Below are 22,050 nucleotides of genomic sequence, written 5' to 3' on the forward strand. Positions count from 1 at the left end.
TCGCACACACAAGTGACTTTTCTGGCCCCCAGTCTGATCGATGGTGATGATCTCCATTCAATAAGAGAGCCTCTTCGTTGGTCATGCTGGACGAGCCACTAGCAAACTATAACAGCATGCTATACCCACCGCTGCTAGCTTATTTCCTCAGGCAGGAAACGAAGGGGGGAGCAATTGGGGAAACTTGATATCGGTGCACGGTTCAGATATGCAATGAGATTGAGAGTATTTTGGTGTGCCCATCAACACCTTAGGTGTCATGGAGCATCTTCATTATTGAAATTCCCCACCATAACTGAATCCAACCATGGGAGAGACTAGTGGTAGAAGTTCTCATTGTTCAGGGCCCTCCATTAATAATCGCCACTTCCCTAAACTCACATTTATTGGATGATCCAAACCATGAAAAATGTTGCATTACTTCCCTTAGTTGAACAGTTGAAGAATATAATATTACCAAGGTTGTGTACTCTTTGCACGGTTTGGAGCATCCAAAATTGGTAGTACGCATAATAGTGCTAATGAACGGCCTGCATTAATGATCACCTTCATCAATTGAGAGTTCTACGACACTTCATCCATGCAGCAAGGACGTGGTATCAACAAGATGTGGGGTTCACATGGTGTGTGTATGGCATCCAACCCATCCATCAAATGGCATTACCATTAGGTTTCCACCAGCTCGAATTGTCCACTATTTTGTGGCCCACCTGATTTTCAGGTTTTGGCTGATTTTCGTACTCCTGTGGTGACACAAGCCAATGCAACTGATGGATGGATCGGGTGTCATGAATACATCAGATGGGCCCTACTTACGTGCAGAACCACTGTATCTCACCCATACAACTGAAGTGCACCCGAAAAGCTTACACAAGAAGAAAGAAAGTTTACACAGTAAAACAGAGGCGAACCCAGTGCCTCTGGAGGCATCGGATGTATCATGGCACCATGTCATTGCTGCACGGGGCATACATGGATGAGAAAGGAACTGAACCGGCATACATGGATGAGAAAGGAACCGTTCGTTCAGTATGCCAAATGGGAAATGGGCCAAAGACCAAATGATTCCAATGGCATTTCACATTCCATTCAAAAGCAGCAAGACGGCACTTGAACTTGTCAAACAACTAGCAAACGATTAACAGGTTTCGCATGGAATTATGATAAAACCAAAAGAAGCTGCACAAGCTCCAACACGTCACATTAACAGTTGCATCTGTACAGTTATTCACAAATTTACTAACTAGACTAGGTAGACATGTATATAGATTATATATATATGACTATGCGGAAGCTGACCTCATCCTCATCCGCTTTCCATAATAGCTTTATCTACACCTGTGCATAAGGTCACTGCAATAGAGCATTTTTCCAGTAAGGAAAATAAAAAAGATGAATTAGGAGAGGAAGGCTAGTCCTTAGCAGTGAGTGTGCATGTGGGACCCATGTGCACATTGGCCACATGTGCCTCAATTGGTTCACATAGGCTGTGGAACCCCGGAAATGACACCCTTCAGCATTCATAATGATTTCGAACCCATTACAGCACGTGTACCATTTTAGCATTCCTCTTTGCTGGATTCCAACAAAACCATGTCCCGGCTATTCAGACAGAAGGGTCAAACCATTGTGAGTCACAGGGCCAATCCAATATGAAAATGGAAAGTATTAATATGTTAAGAACCTAACCAATAGGCCTAAAGCTCCACGACTAATGGAATGTAAAGTTAGGTGCTTTAAACCCTCGGTATCATAACATTCCACCACGCTTTGCGGGGGGCCCACTTTGTGGCTGCACTCACTCTGACTTCTTTTCCAGGTAGCCCTTTCCAAGGCATGGCAGCTGCACTCTGGTTATCCAGGTAGCCCTTCCCACTTGGCAGCTGCACTCCAGTTGCCTAAGTAGCCCTTTCCACGATGTGGTAGATTTCACTTTGGTCCAGGTTGCACTTTCCATAGGTCACCCCTTCCGTGACTTTAAGGCAAGACATGGTGTTGGCTTTGATACCAATTATTAAGAACCTAACTAATACGCCAAAAGCCCAGGACTGATGGAACGTGTAAAGTTAGACCCTTGGGATCGTAACATCATACCTGTCATGTCCATTTCTTTTTCTTAGATCGGAGTTGGCTGAGCTCGTCTCTCCATTGAGCTGCAACACAACGTCAAAAGACGTGAATTTTCATGGTTCCAATATCGGAGAAAGGAAAAGGCACTCCAGTGGAAATACGAGGTTTAAGGGAAAAAGGAAAAGGACTATGACACGATGGGCATCTGAACTTGGTTAATCTATGGTGAGACTAGTGAGTTCCTAGTAGCTATGGGTCATTGAAAAAGGAAAAGGACTATGACACGATGGGCATCTGAACTTGGTTAATCTATGGTGAGACTAGTGAGTTCCTAGTAGCTATGGGTCATTGGTCTCCATCGGGGTTCAACATTACACTTCACCTTTTTCCGCTCATTATAAAGAATTAACCACCGAGTGAGGTCACCGAAGCAGCATATTGTTTGGGGATAGGATATTGACCAATGGAACTAGAGAGTGGGACATGCTGCACCAGAGGTTTAGAGGAAGGCTCTTAGAGTCCAGAGGCTCAGAAATTAGCAGAACTAAGATGGGAGTATTTGGAATTCAACTTATCTAACCAATTATAAAGGATGAACAGTTCTAATCATTAAGGATGGAATAAGGGCACAATCTCAATACACAATGCACAATGAGATCCCGCGTGCATGTTATCTTTCAACATTTCAAGATTATTGGATCTCACAGCATTCCAAAACTATAAAAATTTAAAACTCCATTTTGAAACTCATGTTAAGACTTAAGATTCCCATCTACACGTGCAACAACTGATTCTTGATGTGTGCAAGAAATTTTTGCAATGCCCAGTGGTGGGAAGTCAAGACCATGGGTCCATTTTGCCAGATATCCAATATTTGCGGGACACATGGTAAGTAGCTTCACGCAAGGTGCAGAGGATGGATTGGGCCTAGATTTTATAAGATCTTAAACCAGTTTCAAGTTTAGAGATTCAGAAAATAACAATATTTTCATTATCCTGTGAAACAAAATATGGAGAAATCTTTCGAAAGAAAATTATTGCAAGTGATAAGAGATCTCACCTGCATCTCCATAGCGTTCTTCAATAGCAGCTATCAGCATGTTACGCACCAGATTAAATTCTTTGGCTTCAACGCATGGCTGACCATCGGGTCTGCAAAAAAAAAAATTTGCATTGGAGTCCAATGTACAATAGGCATGCTGCATATGCACCGTTTGTCAGATAAGAACGTGATGTGTCAGACAGCAATTATGACCTTGCCTGGGTAGGATTGGGCCTTCATTTGCAACTGTTAGGGTGTTTGATTTTTCAAATCCTTGGTAAATACCCATAAATGGGTCAATATTAATTCTTACATGCATTTGCAAAGAGATGGAATTCTTCCATGAAAACCAGTCCAGAAAGGGCCCCATTAAAATAGTGGCCCCACCGTGATTTATGTGACCTATCCATGCCGTCCATCCATTTTACAACAACATTTTCGAGCATGACCCGAAAAACCAAGCAGATCCAAAGCTCTCCATACCACAAGAAACAGTGGTCCATTAAACGTCCACCATTGAAAGCTGTTTCATTCCTTTGGCCCACAATGATGTTTATTTCTCATCTAACCCATTAATAAGGTGACACAGACATGGATAATGGGGCAAACACAAATATCAGCTTGATCCAAAACTTCCGGGGCCCTCAAGAACTTTTCGCTAGTAGATGTTTAATTTCCACTGTTTCCTGTGGTGTGATCCACTTGAGCTTTTGATCCTCTTTTTTTTTTTTTGCTCATGCCCTAAAATGAGCTGGCCGAAGGGATGAACGGCGTGGATAAGTCACATACATCATGGTGGGCCCAACAGTTTTTACCCTCAGGTTTGGAGAGGATAATTTCTAACAACACCTGTCACCATCACAATGGTAAAGGTGCAGGAATTACCAAAGGAAATAATAATTACTTATTTACAATGATTTTACAGGGGAAATTGAAAACCATACAGGCCCTTTGGGGGCTTGCTAAAAGTTTGAACTTTGCTCAGCCAGGGTCCAGCCATTTACCAGGATGACCACAGTGAACCAGCAAATCCAATGTGCCCGCATGTTTGTGGATTCAATACATAGAAGACTATTGTATAAATAATGATCACATCAGAATACAGCAAAGAAAAGCATATCAAAACAAACATGCGTACTCTAATAATGGGTTTGTCAAAGGATACCCACATCTATGGATACCAAAAGTATCTGATTTAATTGGATCTGGATCCAGATCTCATTACAGATTAAACATCCGGAAGTGTTTGGGTCCACTAATTGGATTTGAATTGAAATACATGAATATACATCCTTTTTAAAAAAAAAAAAAAAAAAATCCTTCACTTAATTATCTGTTATTTAAAACCATAGAAAATGCATGCTTCTAGTAAAAACCTGAATCAGCCCCAAACATGAGTTCGGACCATTCCGGATCCAAAGCCCATTCCTAATTTCATATATGGACCATGGTACCCAAATTGGTCGGATTCAGATTCGGATCTCGTAACTCATATACAGTACCTGAATCCAATTACCTGAGTCCGGTCCAGTTACAGACGGATAAAGTAGTACCCAACCGTTGACAGCCCTATCTAATAATTATAGTAGTACATAAATAATAGCTGTAAACACAATAAAATTTTATGCTTATTAATAATAGCTGAAAATACAATAAGATTCGATCTAACAGCCTGCTGACACATGCATGACACGTATTCTATATGCGTGTTAGATAAAGGAATTTTCTTTTTGTCTTCTTGATCCATATATGTTTCCATCTCTTTGCATTCCATTTGGAAACTGCGACAGTAAATGCAATGCACTTGTCAAGAGGATTTACCTGTCCAGTTCTGTGAACAACAAGCCATCTGAGAGTGGGGCCTGGATTGCCACCTTTGCAGGCTCAACAACTCTCATTCCATCACTATAAGCAAGATGTTTGTTGACTTGAATCGGCACCTGCATCGATACAGCATCGATACAATTATAAACATAAACTTCAAGGTATTATGGTATTATAGTACTAGTAAAGTGCACAAATGCACATGGAAACGTATTTGTATCTTATAATTATACACATTAACTAGTCACCCACAAGGCCAAAGTGTACAAAATAGAGGAATGGCTATAACATTTCCTCCAGCACTAAGGCCCACCTGAGTGAGAAAATGCCCAACTTTTAGGCTGGAAGACTGTGTAGCATGGCCATTGATGGAAAGATTAGACACTTCACACGAATGCCAATACTACATTGGCAGTCATGTTTGCATGTGGCTAGGCAGGGCTCCACAGGCATGTGGGTAGAGCAAAAAAATGGGCTTCATGCATATTGTACTGTTGTTACTTTATTAGATGTGTTTTAAAAGTTGAAAGCAGCTTCGGGTCAAAAGGGGCTCTGCTCTCCCATTTTTTTTCCAGCAAGTGGTTGGGGGTGGGCAGCAGATTTGGTGCAACATTCCAGAGAAACTTGAAGGGGTGAAATTTTCAGTTTGTGCTCCATATTTTCAGTATGGGCATAGACAGAAGGTTTTGGATGCTAGAAGCTAATGGAAATTCCCTGTCAATTCAATGGCCAGCGTGCTGATTATATTACAGCTGCTGTATCCAGTGCATTTTCAACGATTTGGGAGGGCTCTGGTGCCTCGGAAAGTGAGGGCCTTCTCTTGAACATCATGTCCTGACTAATTATCAGCTTATATCATCTGAAAAATTGGGGATTAGCAATGGTAATTAGATGCAGATTATGTTTCAAGTAGGAAGAAACAGTCGACCATCTCCTACACTGTTGTGTTTTGGGTGTGATTTAGGCTGCTATTTTTTCCAAGTTTGGTATGAAGTTAGTCGCTCCATTTGCGAATGTTCAATGATCCTGGTGTGGGATCCCATGGCAAATAGTTTTGTTCACTGTTTTGTGGTCTATTTGGCTAGGGCAAAACAACAGAGTTTTTAATGATTAAAAGTGGCAGTGCAGCTGATGGTCCAGAACATATTCAGTCTCATATTCTCTTGGGCAAAGGTGCATAATCTATTCAGTGGCATTTCAACCCAGACGATGCATTGTAGGGAGGTTCTTCATTGCAGAAGGTGCATAATCTATTCAGTGGCATTTCACCCAGTTGATGCATAGGAGGGAGGTTCTTCGTTGCAATGAGGGAGATTCACACAACGCACTCTCTTGGGGCAGTGGTGGTGTGTTCCATTGGAGCGCGACTGACATGGTTGAAGAAACCCATGACTTTTCCATGGTCAGATTGTTTATTTCTCCCAAGCACTGAAAGGATAATGCAATCGAGGATTCTCTAGCCAAGGCCAGAGCCAGCTTGGATCATCTGAATGCTGTTGTTTTTTAGGACTTTTTCGTATTACTCTATTACAGAAATCATAAAGGAGATCACCAATCGTAAAGAGCATTATCAATGAAAAGGAATATATATATATATATATATATATATATATATATATATATATATATATATATATATATATATATATATATATATATATATAGTGGGTTGCTTGCATTAAAAGAGAGGGTGTGAATGCGAGTTTCCTTGCATTAAAGATAAGGAAAACAAGGTTGAAAATGAATATAAAGAAAAGAGGTTGCAAGTTTGCACCAAAAACGTGGATTAAATTTGTATGGATTTGCATTAGATGGAATCAACACCATTATTGCACAATGATTGCATGTTTGGAAAAACCATGGTATTTTGACCATCCAATCCCCACGTTTGGGATCAAATTCTTCGTATGGGAAAAACAGTATTAAGCAAAACCCACATTTGGAGGACCATGGAATTGTAATCAACAGACCAGATTCACAACTGATGTCGGTCACTTGTACGCATATGCAACTCGAATGTCACATGTAAAGGGCGCTTATGGATGGACAGTGTGGATAAAACGCATGCATCAATGTGGGCCCATAGATGTAGTTGATATCAAAATCCACCAGAAATCCCGCATGGGACCAAATGCAATTTCATCCCACCTAAAATCCCAATCCTTCCAGTCAATTCCAAATGCTGGATGGAATTTGCATGGGACCAAATGCAATTCCATTCCACCTACCAAACAGGCCTGAATTAGACAATAACAAATGCTCTGGATCTGACATTTTGGAGGGCAACTCTAACACATATACACCTATCCATGCAATCTAGAAATCAATCTGATACATGCAATCATGAGAATAGGAATTGCCGTACAACACATTTGGCTACAAAGTAGGTATGTTTACACCCATATATGATCAGTCAAACAGCTGTCCAAGGACTCTATACAGCCAACAACCAGACCAATAAAATTAGTGTATACATGTATGGTCCAGACTGTAGACATGTTTCACTCTTAACATGTGTGAGATCTAGACCACTGATTGGATGCACTGTGCATGGATGTAAGATAACTAAATAGCAAAGACAGCACACCTCTAGCTGTTCCATTGGATGCACTTTTACATGTGCATCAAGAACACAGAAGTTAAATCCATTTCCTTAAAGACAAGGATATGGCTCGATACGCTCTGACGCAATATGGCTCAATGAAGATTCCAGGTTCATGGACACCGAAGTTGACACACATGTTCCTATAGCCCATAATGTCGTGATCCAAACCGTTGATGTGATAGGGCCTACCATGGATGGGGATGCCTAAAAAATATCCCATATTAGAATATCCAAACCTCTGATCAATAACCTAGAAATAGATTGTTACGGAGAAAATACAACAAAAAATCTACATTCAATGCAATATAGTTGCAGTAATCAAAGGGTTCAAACGTTCCAGTTTATGATATTTTCAGCATATCCCCAATCCACAGTGGAGCCATACATTAATGCCCACATCTCCAAATCATGGCACCTAAACAAGACCTTAAAATTCCCCATGGCTCCATAGCTCCTGTGGCAGTCTCGTAACAATAAATATATGTACATTTCTAGAAGGTGTTATACAATGCACAGCCCCGAGATTCATAGTACCTTACAGGTTTTCAATTTGAAACAATGGTAGTACCTATCGCTTGGCAATCCAAACCATTGATATGGGTACCAATCTGAGTGGTCCATGCATGGATTTGGAGCCCATAAGATCAATGATACAATGGCCATTTGACAGTGCATCGCCATTTTTTTGGTGTGTGGGCCACTCTAGCCAGTTAGTGATAGGTTTACGAATGGATGGTCTACACAAGGATTAACTTAGGTGTGTCTCATCCCCTCATTGCTATTACGGTTATGTAAGAAATCAAGTGTGAGCATAGCAAACCTTAGTTTCGAGAGAATAGTTGTTGGGACCTTAAAGGGGCATTTCACACTTAAACACCATTCAGATCCAGACCAGAGTTCGTGTCGTGCATTTGGATGCACTTCTACAAACCCTATCTAAGCCCCTACTTGTCGACTTACGCTAAAAAGCCAAGCTGACTGACAATGTAGGGAGAAACCCCTGTTTACATAGTTGCATCCAAATGGGAACTAAATTAGTCAGGTTACTTTGGTCACGTAAAGTCATAAACAGGCTGTTATGCCTTTTATGATAGTATGTGTATGGGCACACATGCTTTTGTGTGCAATAGTAGTACATGTGTTTGCATGCATGCCTGCATGTTTGTGTATGCAAAACACATCTTATCTATATATCTAACTTTCCACTATATGCAACAGCATTGTCATGTAGTAACAAACACTTGGCTAAAAAGAGGGTAAAAGAAATACCTTGCATCTCACTGCAATATTTATGGCATCTGAAGGCCGGAGATCAAAGCTTACTCTCTCGGTTTCATCGCCAACCTATATTCAACCAAAGAACATTAGCAGCTCTCCATTTTCTCTGCTTGGGATTTCCATATACTTTATGAAGACTAAGAGGAGCATTTATCCCACATAAAAATGCATATGTTCTGCTTTTTCGTAATGTTCTCACAATTTTCTCTATTTTACAATTTTTCTGTATTTTTTTTTAATATTATTGTATTTTTGTGATTCTACATAAAAATTGCAAAGTATGCATCTGATCCTCTTTTTCCTAGTTTTTCAGAAATTTCTCTATTTTCCTCATTTTCACTAATATTTAAGAGAAATGCTCCAATGCTCTCAAAGCCCTGTAAGTTATAGGGTTCCCAGTTGTATGGGGACAATTAGACAATCCGATCTGTTGATCTAGACTGTTGATTAGGTACAACACTCATTTAATGGGCTACCACACAAACATCACACCGATCCGACAATCTTACCACCTGATCGGTAGCATTTAATAATGATGGTTAGGATCATTCACATAAATAAAAAAATAAAAATAAAAAAAAAGGTCCAATCAACAATTTGATCCCTATATTTCTTAGGGATCATCATGGATTGCCTATGATTGTAAAGAATAGCTTTTGTTAGGCAATTGGGCTTATAAAAAGGAAGGCTACAAAAAGGGACCAAATTAAGGATTGATAGGATCGTCCAATCAGTGGGATTTTCTCATGGTAGCCCATGAAATGTGTCCTAGACTTAATGGACAGTTCAGATCAATCAATTGGACTGCCCTAATAACCCAGTGGAACTGAAGCACTGTGACTTATAGTGCTCCAAGAGCACTGGAGCATTTCTCTTCTTCCTATAGTTTAGAGAGAGATTTCCTCACACTAGAGAGAGATTTGGCAATTTGTATAGAGGGGCAGAATAGTTTACATCACCTATCGTGCATCATATAAAACAGCCAAGCACTGCGGGCCTTTCGTAGGTTTGACATCTAATTCGTTAATCATGTGGTAACCCTTCACTGTACATAAGATCAGCACAATAAAACACTGAGATGGGTCACACCACAAGAAAAACGTAGAATTATGTGCCTAAACCCTCCTTCAGACGACGTGGTGTGACCTGAGTTCTATACCAGGAACTATTCTATCTTTATCCTGGTTAGTCACATCTGATTAATGGTTGGCACGAAATATAAACACCATGGTGGCCCCAATACAAACATATGCAACCATCCCATCCCCATTGTTCTCTGCAGTGTGACCCGCCTGAGTTGTGGATCTAGATGATTTTATTCCATATGACCTGGAATCGACAGGTGCAGCTGATGAACGCAGTTGATGTCACAAAGTAATCATGGTGGTCCCACGTAGCTATGCATGAACAGGCATAAGATCTTCGTGTATGAAGAGAGTATCAAGGATGCATAAGGTGGATGAGTTTTGTTAATCTCATTTGCCTTTATACCATTACCTTCTGAAAACGTCTAACCTTATAATGGTACCATAAGGTTTTTTTTTTTTTCAAAGGTGAATGAAATTATTAGGCAGAGCCAAAGAAGCACAACAAAAACAAAAACAAACAAGCACAACCAACACGCAAGAGACAAAAGAAAAACCAAACAAAGGGAAACTTGAGAACCTAAGATACAACAAGCTGGCCCCGTGGCTGGATTCTCCCGGGCCTCCGCTAAGGGGCCCAATCTCTAAACAAACTTATTGCTCTATAGAAAACCATAAGGTTAATTATTTTCCTTCATAAAAATTACATCCGAGGAGTAATAATTTATTATATCGCAATAAGAAATGTGTTCACCTCATTATTGTAACTCTTGAAACGTAAGGTCTTCATTCTAGATATAAAACATCACCTATTTAAATTACTTAAACACTCTTCAAAATTATGGTTTATAAAGGGTATATTTATAATTTGATGGGTGCAAGAGAAAAATACTGTAATGCTCTTCACGTGTTAAGTGTAAATCACTTCATAGAGATAGTTCTGTAATTTTGTAAGGACAGTTATGTAAATTCATGAGGGCCACAAAAATAGAGAGACTTGCCGTTTAGGAGTGGTATAGATTAGGACTAGGAAGAAATTGGGAGTCACCTTTGCAAGGTACAACTGAGCAAAATATGCCTCATTTACTCTTTTAGTCACTCGAACTAACTGCACCTGAAAAGGAAGTCCCACTAAAGTTCGTAAAATGTAAAAGCAATAATCGGAATTGACTAGGTGATATAAACAGTGGAACTTACAGAATATCCCATTTTCTCAATCATTTCCTTTATTATTTGATATAAAGTGGGCCTAGCCTGAAGTACAAATGAAGGGTTAGTTCTCTTTCTCACAGTAAATGATAAAAGAAGACATAATATTAGAAACTAAAGTCAAAATTTTAAGTGTAAATGGGGTTGAAAAAAGCCATGACTGGAGAAGCACATACAATGTGAACATTGCGGACAGCAGCCATAAGCAACACGCTTGGCATCTCCACTGCAATTAAACAGGGAAAAGCACTGGTTAGAAAGACAATAAATTAGGTAGAATACATTCCTGAAGCAGAGTTTTTACTAGTTTCATTCTGAAATAGCTAACCCCAACTCGCGAAATATACACTTACAGACAATGATAGGAAGAAGAAGATCGCTTCCATCTTCCATCTTCAGAACAATAGCAGGATGTGGAGCATAATCTGGCAGATGTCCACCCTGAGGGTTGTTATGAACACATCTTAAATGCCTGCCATCTCGCATTTTAATTAGGAAGCCGTCGGCACCACTTTTCACCTCAACTGCATGGGAGGCGGGAAAAAATGCCCATCATATATGACAGTTCCCATCGTTTCCTTGAAAGTTTGGAACCATAAATATTTCTTAACAAATAAATCTTGCACCCAAAAGCAGGTTTTCTAATGAAGATAAAGAAATGTATATATTATTTTAATCAACTGTACCAAAGGTCAATACTATCACAAAACTAGCAAATAAATAAGACCCACAAAAACATATGAATCATTTACAGCAACAAAGGCAACCCACATTATAAAGGAATACAGACGCACAAGAGAAGGATATAATGATTGATGGCCAGACAAGCATACCAGCCTCAACTACACTGGAGTTCACATATTCTTCGTCATTCTCACCGAAGTTCTCTGCCTTGCTTCCATTACCATTCGATGATGAACTGAAAGTGCAGTGGATTCTCCTATGCACTCCTATGTATGGATGAGGAGATGGAGCCTTGACCTGAGTTCGATTTCGGCAGCTCCCTTTAGATCCCCAAAATTCACTTCTAAGAACCTTAGACTTCATGAAAGGCCCATTCACCGGCACAGTACTAAGTCCAGTTTGTTTCACACGGACAGAGGGGCAGATAACTGGTCCATGTAAAGCTCCCATCTCGCCTCCTACTTCACCAACATAAAACACATGAAGATAAGAGGTCCCAACTATGCCAAAAATAAATGAAGGAATAAAATGGTGGTTCATGGAGAGTAACAAAAGAAACAGAATAGGAAAGCATAGTAGCCAATTCAACATGAGAGAGAGCAACAGGCATGTGTGCAAGGAACGAATTTCCATAACATTACCCCAAGCCATATCATGAAATCAAAATCAGATTGGTATCTCCTAAAAGAATGTTTGGTTGGCAAACCAAAAGCAAGCAATTATCTAAATGATCTTCATCGACTATGAATGTGGGCCATTGTATGCATTTTATTATTTCAACAGAATTCAGTTGAATTCCAGACAACTAAAAATTAGTCAGTGAAATAAATCAAGGTTTGCAATAATAATAATAATAATAATCATTCGAATTCTCCACCTATGAATGAAAAAAGACTGATTTCATGCCAGTGTTCCATTCCCCTGGGGACCACCCTCCACTGATCCAGACCATTCATCTGATCAATCCCACTATAAGTGAGTGATGCCGCAAGTACACACGTCTGGCAATCCTAGCCATCCTATGCAGCGTGCAAATCGACTGTCACAAGGCAAGGGGGGAAAATACAGCCAACAGTGACATGCAACAAGATTGATCTCATGCCAACATTCTATTCCCCTGGGACCTTTTACTGATCCAAAACAATTTATGCGGTCAACTACATTGTAAATAAGAAATGCTACAAAAAAAAAAAACCTCTGGCAATCCTAGCCATCCTCTTCTTTTTTGTTTTTCTTTTTTTTTTCTTTTTTTTTTTTTTTTTGTGAACAAGATCCTAGCCATCCCATTGCAGCATGCAAATGGATTGTTAGAAAAACGGGGGAAAATGCAGCCACCAATCCTCAGGCAGTGGCTAAAAAACCACCAATCAATGGATGTATTGTTTGATAGTGATCCCCAATTCATCACCTCTCCATGGTGGCTCACCAGATGAACTTTCCATTACACCGGCATCCACCCCAACCTGTTCAGAATGCTGGTCCCAATCAAAAACATTCTTAATTCTTCCAGACCATTGAGTTATAACACTAGTAAAATCTACCAGAATCTCAACCTACAAACAGGTATATATAGTCAATAAAAATGTCTGGAGATTAATCTTTCAGAACATTTTTCCAATCCGATTATCAACGAACACGACTCGCATGTGAATTATGCTTAATCGCAAACACAACAAGCTCTATTTACGAGTTCACACAATCTAACACAAACTAACATGTAAATTACATACGATCGCAAGCGTAACAAGTTCTGTTTTTAAGAATCCCCGATACATTAAAAACAGTCGTAACTGCAAACATCACAAAGAAAGCATGGAAATGGAACTGTTTCAACAACCGCAAATGATGATTCTCAAGCAAAAAATTTAACTGCTCACGACTTCTCAGCAGATTTGCCGCAAAACGCATAGATGATCGAAACCACAACTTTCTAGAAACTCCAACAAATCAAAGCATTAAAAAAAAAACTACAAAACCCCTCACCTTAACCTCTTCCGACCTCGAATCTCCGTAACCTTACGAGATTCTTCAAAATCCGTAATTTTTGCGAGAAACCAAAAATTCGTCAGGAAATCTAAAATTTTGCGAGGCAAATCCGATCTGCAGGCGGGGAAACGCTAGAAAAGGGCCTTTCGAAAGCAAAAACGCCACCGATCAGCAGTTTTTGTTTTTTTGTTTTTTAAGAATCTAGCCGATCTTGGCGAGGAAAACGCCTATCTGCGACGATTAAAAGGAAGAATCGACCCGATCTGTGTCAGATAGCGTGAAATGCACGGATTTACAGCGATTACAGAAAATCAGAAAAAGGAAGAAAAAAAATAAATAGAAAAGCTTAGAGAGAAAGGAATCGGATTCCAGAGATTGGAAGCAACTAAAACGTGAGAGAGGAATTGTTATATAAAAAGAGAACCGGAGTCGAGAGAGAGAGAGAGAGGCGAAAAATCTGAAGTGGATGAGGATTAGAGTTCTGCGGATGTAAAAGAGGAGTTATACGATACGCGGCTTGCGTATGACGCTTGATACGCTGGCACTCAGAAATTGTTCACTTGGCACATATTTACTCAAATACAACCGACTAGATTGTGCATCCGACTATTTAAAACTATTAAATATCAATTTCATACTGATTTAACAACCCTTACTTCAGATTTGTGCTCACTTTTTTTCTAGAAGTAAGACCGTTGAATATTTCCATTTTTAACCGTCCAATAAATTGTCTATCAATACGATAGTAAGATGGTCAAATAAGATTAATTTATTTTTCGTATGATAAATCTACATTGGATTCTATAATTGAACCATTCGATTTGACTAACTATGTGCCACGTACAACTTTTAAGTTATTTTTCTACGATCGTGTGTATCGTCCATCATACTCTGCCAGAGTATCAAAGTTTTTATCATATTAACATGCCCCTGTTGATCCTATCCATCTCAATGCACTGAACAATTACCATTCATTGAGCACAAAAGACCACCGTTTCAAGTGTATAACGAAAACTGAGCCGTTGAAAAAGTTGGCCACATCCTCAAAATCGTTGGATCAAAAAGATCTCCCTTATCCATTCATAACGTGGGCCACACCAATAAAACGACGGATGTCAATTGTTCTACTTAACTTAGATTTGTGGCCCAAATAATACTTTAATTGGAATTATTATTGTTCACACTCATCATCAAGGTGGATCTTATCTTTTGAACGGCTGAGATTTTTTTTTTTCATGTAAATTTGGCCGAATGTTCTCAATGAACAGTCCTTTAGAGTCCGTCGAAATGTATTTGAACATTGTCAGAAGATGCAGACAGGGCGCCTTACGGTTACTTTCCCAGTAGTATCCAATCCTCGGGTCGAGGGATCGTATACGGGTTTTCAGTTCGTCCTGGTGGAGTGTCCTGTTCACTAATCCAAGCCGTTAATATTACGAGGCCCACCTAACTTCTTGGGTTCCAAAAATTTATCCAATGGAAAAAACCTTAATCTTTGAAAAGTAGACCAACAAAGAAACGGCTAAAAGGGAAGTGCAACAACCGTTTCCATACATTTAATAAAAGGGAAAGTATTCTACATCTAAGATCTTAGAATCTGGCGATATATTGAGCCCTCTACAGTGATTCCATCATATCAACGTTATGGATCACTAAACCATTGCCCATTTCCACAAAAATAAAGTACGGACGTACTGTACAGTGCATAGACGTTCGTCACGACCAGCGTATAATAAATATCTACTTTATTCCCAATCTCATCCGGTATGAGTCATTTCATGGCAGACGGAGATGGGCGTGAATTGGCTGTGCCCCCGCCCACAGGAAGTTCATGTTGTCGGCTTCGGTTTTGGTAGGGACCCCTCCTGTATCGAATCGGGTGCTGTAAAAGCTATGTAGTGTTTCATCCGTACCGTTCACTAATTTTTTCGGCTGATTTTATAACATGGACTCAAAAATAAAGTAGATCCAAATATTACGTGGACCACACTATAGGAAACATCAATGCTGAAACGCCCACTATTAAAAACTTATTAGGGCACACTGTTTATTTGCCATCCAACCAGTTGGTTAGGTACGTAGTGAAAACACAAATATCAGCCCTATCTAAAACTTTCTTGGCCTCTGAGAAGTTTTCAAGTGTGGGCCTTCCATATCCACTGTTTCTTGTGGGGCACACCTAATTCCCTAAAATGAGCCGGAAAAAAATACATAAAATGGACAGCATAAATAGGTACTGGAGGGGTCACTACCGAATTCGAGTCTCGGAAGCTATGTGGGGTCACGGAAATGGCCGTGAGATATCCACTCCGTCCATCATCAGTTCTCAAGATCACAATAGGACATGAGTACAAATCATGGGTGGACCGCGCTACACCGAAAAGAGGATTGAACGTCCAGCATTGGAAACTTTGTGGGGGCCACAGAAGTTTTGGATCAGGATTTTTCACGGGCATATCTGTGGGCCCCACGTAGGACTTCGTGGGCTCGAAGCAAGCACAGGAAATTCGCATATGAAGGAGATGGTTCGTAAACACTGGGGCCAGCTTTAGATACATCACAATCCTGAAATCAGATCAATCATAAGAGTCTTAACCTTTGGACATCCATACATTGAATTTGAACCGTGGATCAATTTTCATTTTTAACTGCCATCAGATACACACGAATGAACCAATCAGGACATTATTTCAGCCTAATGTTGTCTTATGTCCCATTTAAAGTGGGCCCCACTAATTGGACGGTTTAACTTTGAGTAACATGAAAACCATCTCTACAACTACTGGTGCATGTGTACGAACCCCTTTGAGGCACTGGTATCTCAAAGTTTCTTTTCTTTATTGATTCAATATAGATAGGCACTTGGAAATTGTACATGTGGCACAAATCAATTTCAATTAAACAGTCCAAATTATAGGTATCATACTAGATATATCATAAATTAAAAAATATAACTTAATTGATTATCCAACCAGTGGATTTATATGCCATTCATTGGACGGTTGAAATGAATGTGATCCAACGGTCCTATTTAAGTAGACAAGTGTCCACGAAAAAGGCAGTTGGAATCCTTCAAACAATTTAATTTGAGATATTAAAATATAAAAAATGGGTTCCGTGTGTTTTGACGGTTCAATTCGAGTTAATATGTGATCGATGGACACCTTCCGACTTCCGAGTGCCTGCGTATCAAGCATCATCCACTGACAGAGTACAGATGACCCCACAATTGATTCACTTGACAAAAGCTGAGGCGCGATAAGAGACTATATCCGTCGCGCAGAGAACGAGACTCGTGGCAAAGTGGCACACGTGCCTTGTCTCAAATATCCCTGTTGTCATCGTAGTATTTTCGTGATATTTCCATCAGGCGATAATATCCTCAAAATATCGTTTTTGCCATTTTTTTACATATAGCCTCCTTTTTGCCACACGCCAAATAAACCCCTAATTTTCATTATTGCTAAATACCTCTTCTCATTTTTATATAGTTGCATAAATCATCGTTGCTGATGCCTAACTTCTCCCAAGATTAACTGTTAAAGGGACCATTGACCTCTAAAATTGACTATTGACTCTATAAAATAATGTTTTTGCCTTTGCCCCTATGTAAATATTAAAAGATTATCTATGGCATTTTAATAATTTTGAGCAATCACTTAAATGGCCTTAGATATCTAATGTAAATGTTACGTAAGATTATCTACAACATTTTGATAATTTTGACCGATCCTTTAGATGGTTCTGGATCTAATGTCATGGATAGCTCACCATTAGATGATCTGGATCATGTAGCTGTGTTAGGGTCACATAATCAAACAATTTGGATCTTGCCCAAAATGAAAATCACCACCTCTACAAAGTCAGGGTAAGCTAAAGACAGTGAAGCCAAAAGGTTTTTTGTATTTGAGACAATTCAATGGGGTTGAATATATACAGATTACAACCATCTATACAAGGAAAACAATAAACTTAGAATCCTCTACTTATGGAAACAAACTATACAAGGTATACTAGTTATACAAGATATGTGAGCTGTCTAACATTCCCCTCAAACTGATGTTGGTCATCTACAAATAATAGTTTGCCAACTAAAAAAGAGTGACGTGCAGAAGTGAGGGACTTGGTGAGATGTTGGCAATCTGATCATGGGATGCAACATGTGGAAGAGAAATGAGCCCAAACTGAAATTTCTCGCGGATAAAGTGACGGTCAACTTCAATATGCTTCGTCCGTTCATGAAAAGCCGGGTTAGAGACAATCTGAATTGCACTGAGATTATCGACATGGAGTGGAGTAGGATTCTATAGAGGAATGCCCAAGTCTGAAAGAAGTCCACGTAACCAGATGAGCTCACTACACGCAGCGGATATCGCCCGATACTCGGCTTCTGTGCTCGATTTGAAAACAGTGTCCTACTTCTTTCACTTTCAAGAGATGAGAGAAGTGCCGAAAAAAACACAATAGCTAGTGGTAGATTTTCGTGTGCGAGCGCAACCGGCTCAATCAACATCCGAATAAGCACGAAGGTTCAAAGTCGCCGTGGAGGAGAAGAACAGGGATCGATCTAAAGTTTCACGAAGGTACCGTAGGATGTGCAATATCACAGTCATATGAAGAGTTCGAGGAGTAAAAATAAACTGACTGACGACTTGAACAGTATAGACAATATCAAGGTGAGTCATAATTAAGTAAACCAGACTCTCAACCAAACGGCGGTATAAATCGGGCTGTGCAAGTAGATCACCATCGTCATGGCCATAGTGAACATTAAGTTCTAAGGGAGTCTGAACTGTCTTATGATCCGTCAATGATGCCAAGAATTCAAGTCCAATAAAGTATGTTAAATGGCTGAAGTCTTTCATCTTGAAGGATGATTGTAGTACTTCCTTTAAAGCCGAAATGTCAGTAGCATTGCTACCAGTCAGGAGGAGGTCGTCAACATACACCAGAACAATGACAATTCCGTGAGTAGTGGTGCGCAAAAATAAAGATGGGTCATGACCACTTTGAGTAAAGCCAGCACCCATAACAACATCATGAAAGCGTTGGAACTATGCCCGAGGTGCTTGTTTGAGGCCGAACAAGGCTTTCTTTAGGCGACATACCTTATTATTAGGGATTAAAGAACTAGGAGAATGTTTCAAATATACGGTTTATTGGAGGTCTTCATGAAGAGAAGCATTTTTCACATCCATTTGAACGAGTGGCCATGAGCAAACAGAAGATAAAGACAGAAGAGTACGAACAGTTTTCATCTTGGCCACTGGGGCGAATGTCTCATCATAATCAATTCTGTATTCCAGTTTATATCTCTGAGCGACAAGTCAAGCCTTGTATCGATCCAATGATCCATCAGACTTAAGCTTTACACAATAAATCCATTTGCTACCAATTAGCTATTAGTCAGCGGGTCGAGTGACAATGTCTCACGTATGATTATCATTCAATGTCGCAAGTTCTTCTGCCATAGCATTCTTCCAACGATCATGAGTAGCTGCCTGAGAGTATAAAGTAGGAATAGAAACAGTATCCATAGTAGTATTCATGGCAGACATAGAGCATATCAAGCGATCAGGCGCTCGATGTTTACGAGCGTAACGACGTATCGAGGTAGGTTTAGGATCTACAACAGGTACAATATGTTCATTTTGATGTGTTTGATGGTTGAGTTTAATAGTCAACGGTATTCATTAATGATTGACCATAACAAAAGCACTGATAATTTTATGGCCATGTATGAAAACTGGAAAGAATTATTTAGTAATATTAAATAAAGAGGGCTTTATTTTTTTGGTTTTGATGTATAGCAAAAAGGGATGATGATATGTGTCAAAAGCTTCTTGTTTTTTACCTTTCCTTTTTAGTTTTTAATACCAATATAAAGGCATATTGTTTGTAAATAACCATATTGTTAATTTATTGTTTTACAGAGCAAAGAAATCCCATACCTCTTGCTATGTAAATAACCATATTCCATTAATTTTTCATAACTTATGTTAACAACCATTAGAAAATGACAAAAATGTCTATGTGAAATATATTACAAATTTTTTTTCCATAGAACATAAGTTATTTAATTTTTCTCTATATAGAACATATCAAAAATAATTTTAATTCATGTTGTTTTTTGTTGTAGAGAGAGAGAGAGAGAGAGAGAGATCTTAAAGTTAACGATGATTTCATCATTTTCCCATATCAAGCTAATAGACTGAACGACAGTTAGGAAAAACTTTAGTAAATTGAGTGTTTGCAATAAATTTAAAAAAAAGTTATGGATATTCTAAAATATTTTATTAATTTAGGTAGATATTTATTAAAACCCCATTTTTCAAAAAAATAATATTGGAATTTTCATTGCTATTACCTTTATATAAAAGGACTATGCTCACACAATCACATTGCACAAACCCAACCTACCAAGGCCCACGTTGCACTTGTATCACAACCTTCCAAAAAGTTCAACCCACCATGATGTGAACCAAGGCGAAAAGTAAGCAGACTCTTCATCATGTGGACCACATTGTACATAGAAAATAATTTATGACATCTCCTCCAGTAAATGCATACTAATTAAGCTCCAAGGATCAGGTCCGCTCAATCATCAGGTGGGTCTCATCGATTGAATTTGGAGGTTCTCGAGCAACTGTGCACTTTTTTCGATGGATCCTTATTTTTAGGATGATGATCATAACGGTGGGGCGCACTTGTTGGATAGGTCACATGTCATGTACAATACATTAGCTTTTTTTAAAACTAAATTGGTAGCAATAATAAGATATATCAATTAAAAGACACCTTTAATGGTATTTTTATAAGAGAATTCCTTATAAATTTCAAATTTACAAATAAATCCCCCACTAACCAAAGTACCAGGTAGAGGTTGGCATCGAGTCGAATCGGACCGGATTAGGTCCAACTCAACTCGATCCGATTTTTCAAAAACCTGACCTGAACTCGATCGGATCTAGGACCGAGTCCAGTAGGGCTGACTCGATCCGATCCGAACCCTTGCTGGCCCGACCCGAACCGAGTTCGACTCGGTCTGGGAAACCGAATCGAGTCGGATCGAGTTGAGTCTAGGGAGAGAGAGGGAGAGAAAGGATGAGAGAACAAGGAGATGTAGAAAACCGGGAGAGAAAGGAGGAGATAAGGAAGGAGAAGAGGGAAATCGGGAGAGAAAGGAGGAAAGATGGGTGGGTGCGGCGCCTCCTTCGGATAGAGAAAGATGGGTTAGGGTTCGTTCGAATTTCAGATCGGATCGGTCCAGATTGACCACGATTCAAACTCGATGTACGATCGGATCTGAGTGGTCTTACTCAATCCGCATCGATCTAAGCCTTTGGTTCGGTTTGGATCCACCAGATCGAGTCAGATTTTGCCCATCTCTAGTACCAAGTACCGCTTTTTTAGAAGAAAAATTATTAAAGAATCCCCACACATTATTTTTCTTTAAAAAGTAACAAGGTCATAGCACATGTGTATGACATCTAACCTAGCAAATATATACATCTACCCATAATAATCATACTAACCCAAAGTCTTTCGGATCATCATCAGATGGGTTACATGTGTTTTTTGATATTTTTAAATGGTACATATTATTTTTTATGGTGTGACTCTAATTATACTTAGATCTAAGTATTTTGTTTTGAACGTTATGGATTACGTTCATTGAATGAGTTGAATATCATAAAAATAATGATGTGGTCCCATAATTCTTTGCTTTACTACTTTTTTAAAGGAAAAGTATACCTTGATCATTATAATAATTTCATTACATACAAAATGTTCCTACCATTTTGGTTAGTAGAGGCGTTATTTAATAAAATTTTAATTTTGAGGGAATTTTAGTGTAAAAGTTTCTTTTTTTAATCCTTGTCATCAATTTGACTAGGGATGATGAGGTTTTTTTTTGTTTTTTTTTTTGGGGGTTAGTACACACCCATGATAGTACACACACTCCATGTTAGCCACCCCCGCTATGGATTGATACCAAGACCTCAAGAGTTAAAATGAGGTATCTCCACTCAGTCTGTCAGTTGAGATATGGATCTAGGTGTGGATGATGAGTTATTGCACAGGATAAGTTCCTAACCTGTTCCTACCGTTTTTGCCAATTTTTTTTTTCATATAGTCCCCTCCTTTTTGCCACATGCCAAATAAATCCCTAATATTCATTATTGGTAAATAACCCCTCTTATTTTTATATAGTTGCATAAATCATCATTGCTGATGCCCAACTTCTCCCAAGATTAATTGTTAAA

General features: G+C 39.2%; 1 protein-coding gene across 4 annotated transcripts; it reads right to left on the reverse strand.

Annotated features, from left to right (window-relative positions):
- Positions 1-1,133: 1,133 nt before the first annotated feature.
- On the reverse strand, positions 1,134-14,243 carry LOC131235681 (bifunctional nuclease 1-like). 4 transcript variants are annotated; one of them, XM_058232967.1, is made up of 11 exons: positions 13,781-14,242; positions 11,947-12,258; positions 11,467-11,637; positions 11,290-11,339; positions 11,102-11,158; positions 10,953-11,018; positions 8,811-8,885; positions 4,934-5,052; positions 3,131-3,222; positions 2,095-2,153; positions 1,134-1,353 (listed from the first exon to the last, which is right to left on the reverse strand). In XM_058232967.1, exons 2-10 carry the CDS (start codon positions 12,245-12,247, stop codon positions 2,098-2,100), a joined length of 987 nt encoding a protein of 328 aa, XP_058088950.1. In that variant the 5' UTR covers positions 12,248-12,258; positions 13,781-14,242; the 3' UTR covers positions 1,134-1,353; positions 2,095-2,097. The 4 variants fall into 4 exon arrangements, with proteins under 4 accessions (XP_058088950.1, XP_058088949.1, XP_058088952.1 ...); XM_058232966.1 differs by having other exon boundaries at positions 11,947-12,255; positions 13,781-14,241; XM_058232969.1 differs by lacking the exon at positions 8,811-8,885 and having other exon boundaries at positions 11,947-12,255; positions 13,781-14,243.
- Between the last annotated feature and the right edge of the window lie 7,807 nt (positions 14,244-22,050).

The sequence above is a fragment of the Magnolia sinica genome, chromosome 19 (genome assembly GCF_029962835.1).
Source record: "Magnolia sinica isolate HGM2019 chromosome 19, MsV1, whole genome shotgun sequence".
Taxonomy (NCBI): domain Eukaryota; kingdom Viridiplantae; phylum Streptophyta; class Magnoliopsida; order Magnoliales; family Magnoliaceae; genus Magnolia; species Magnolia sinica.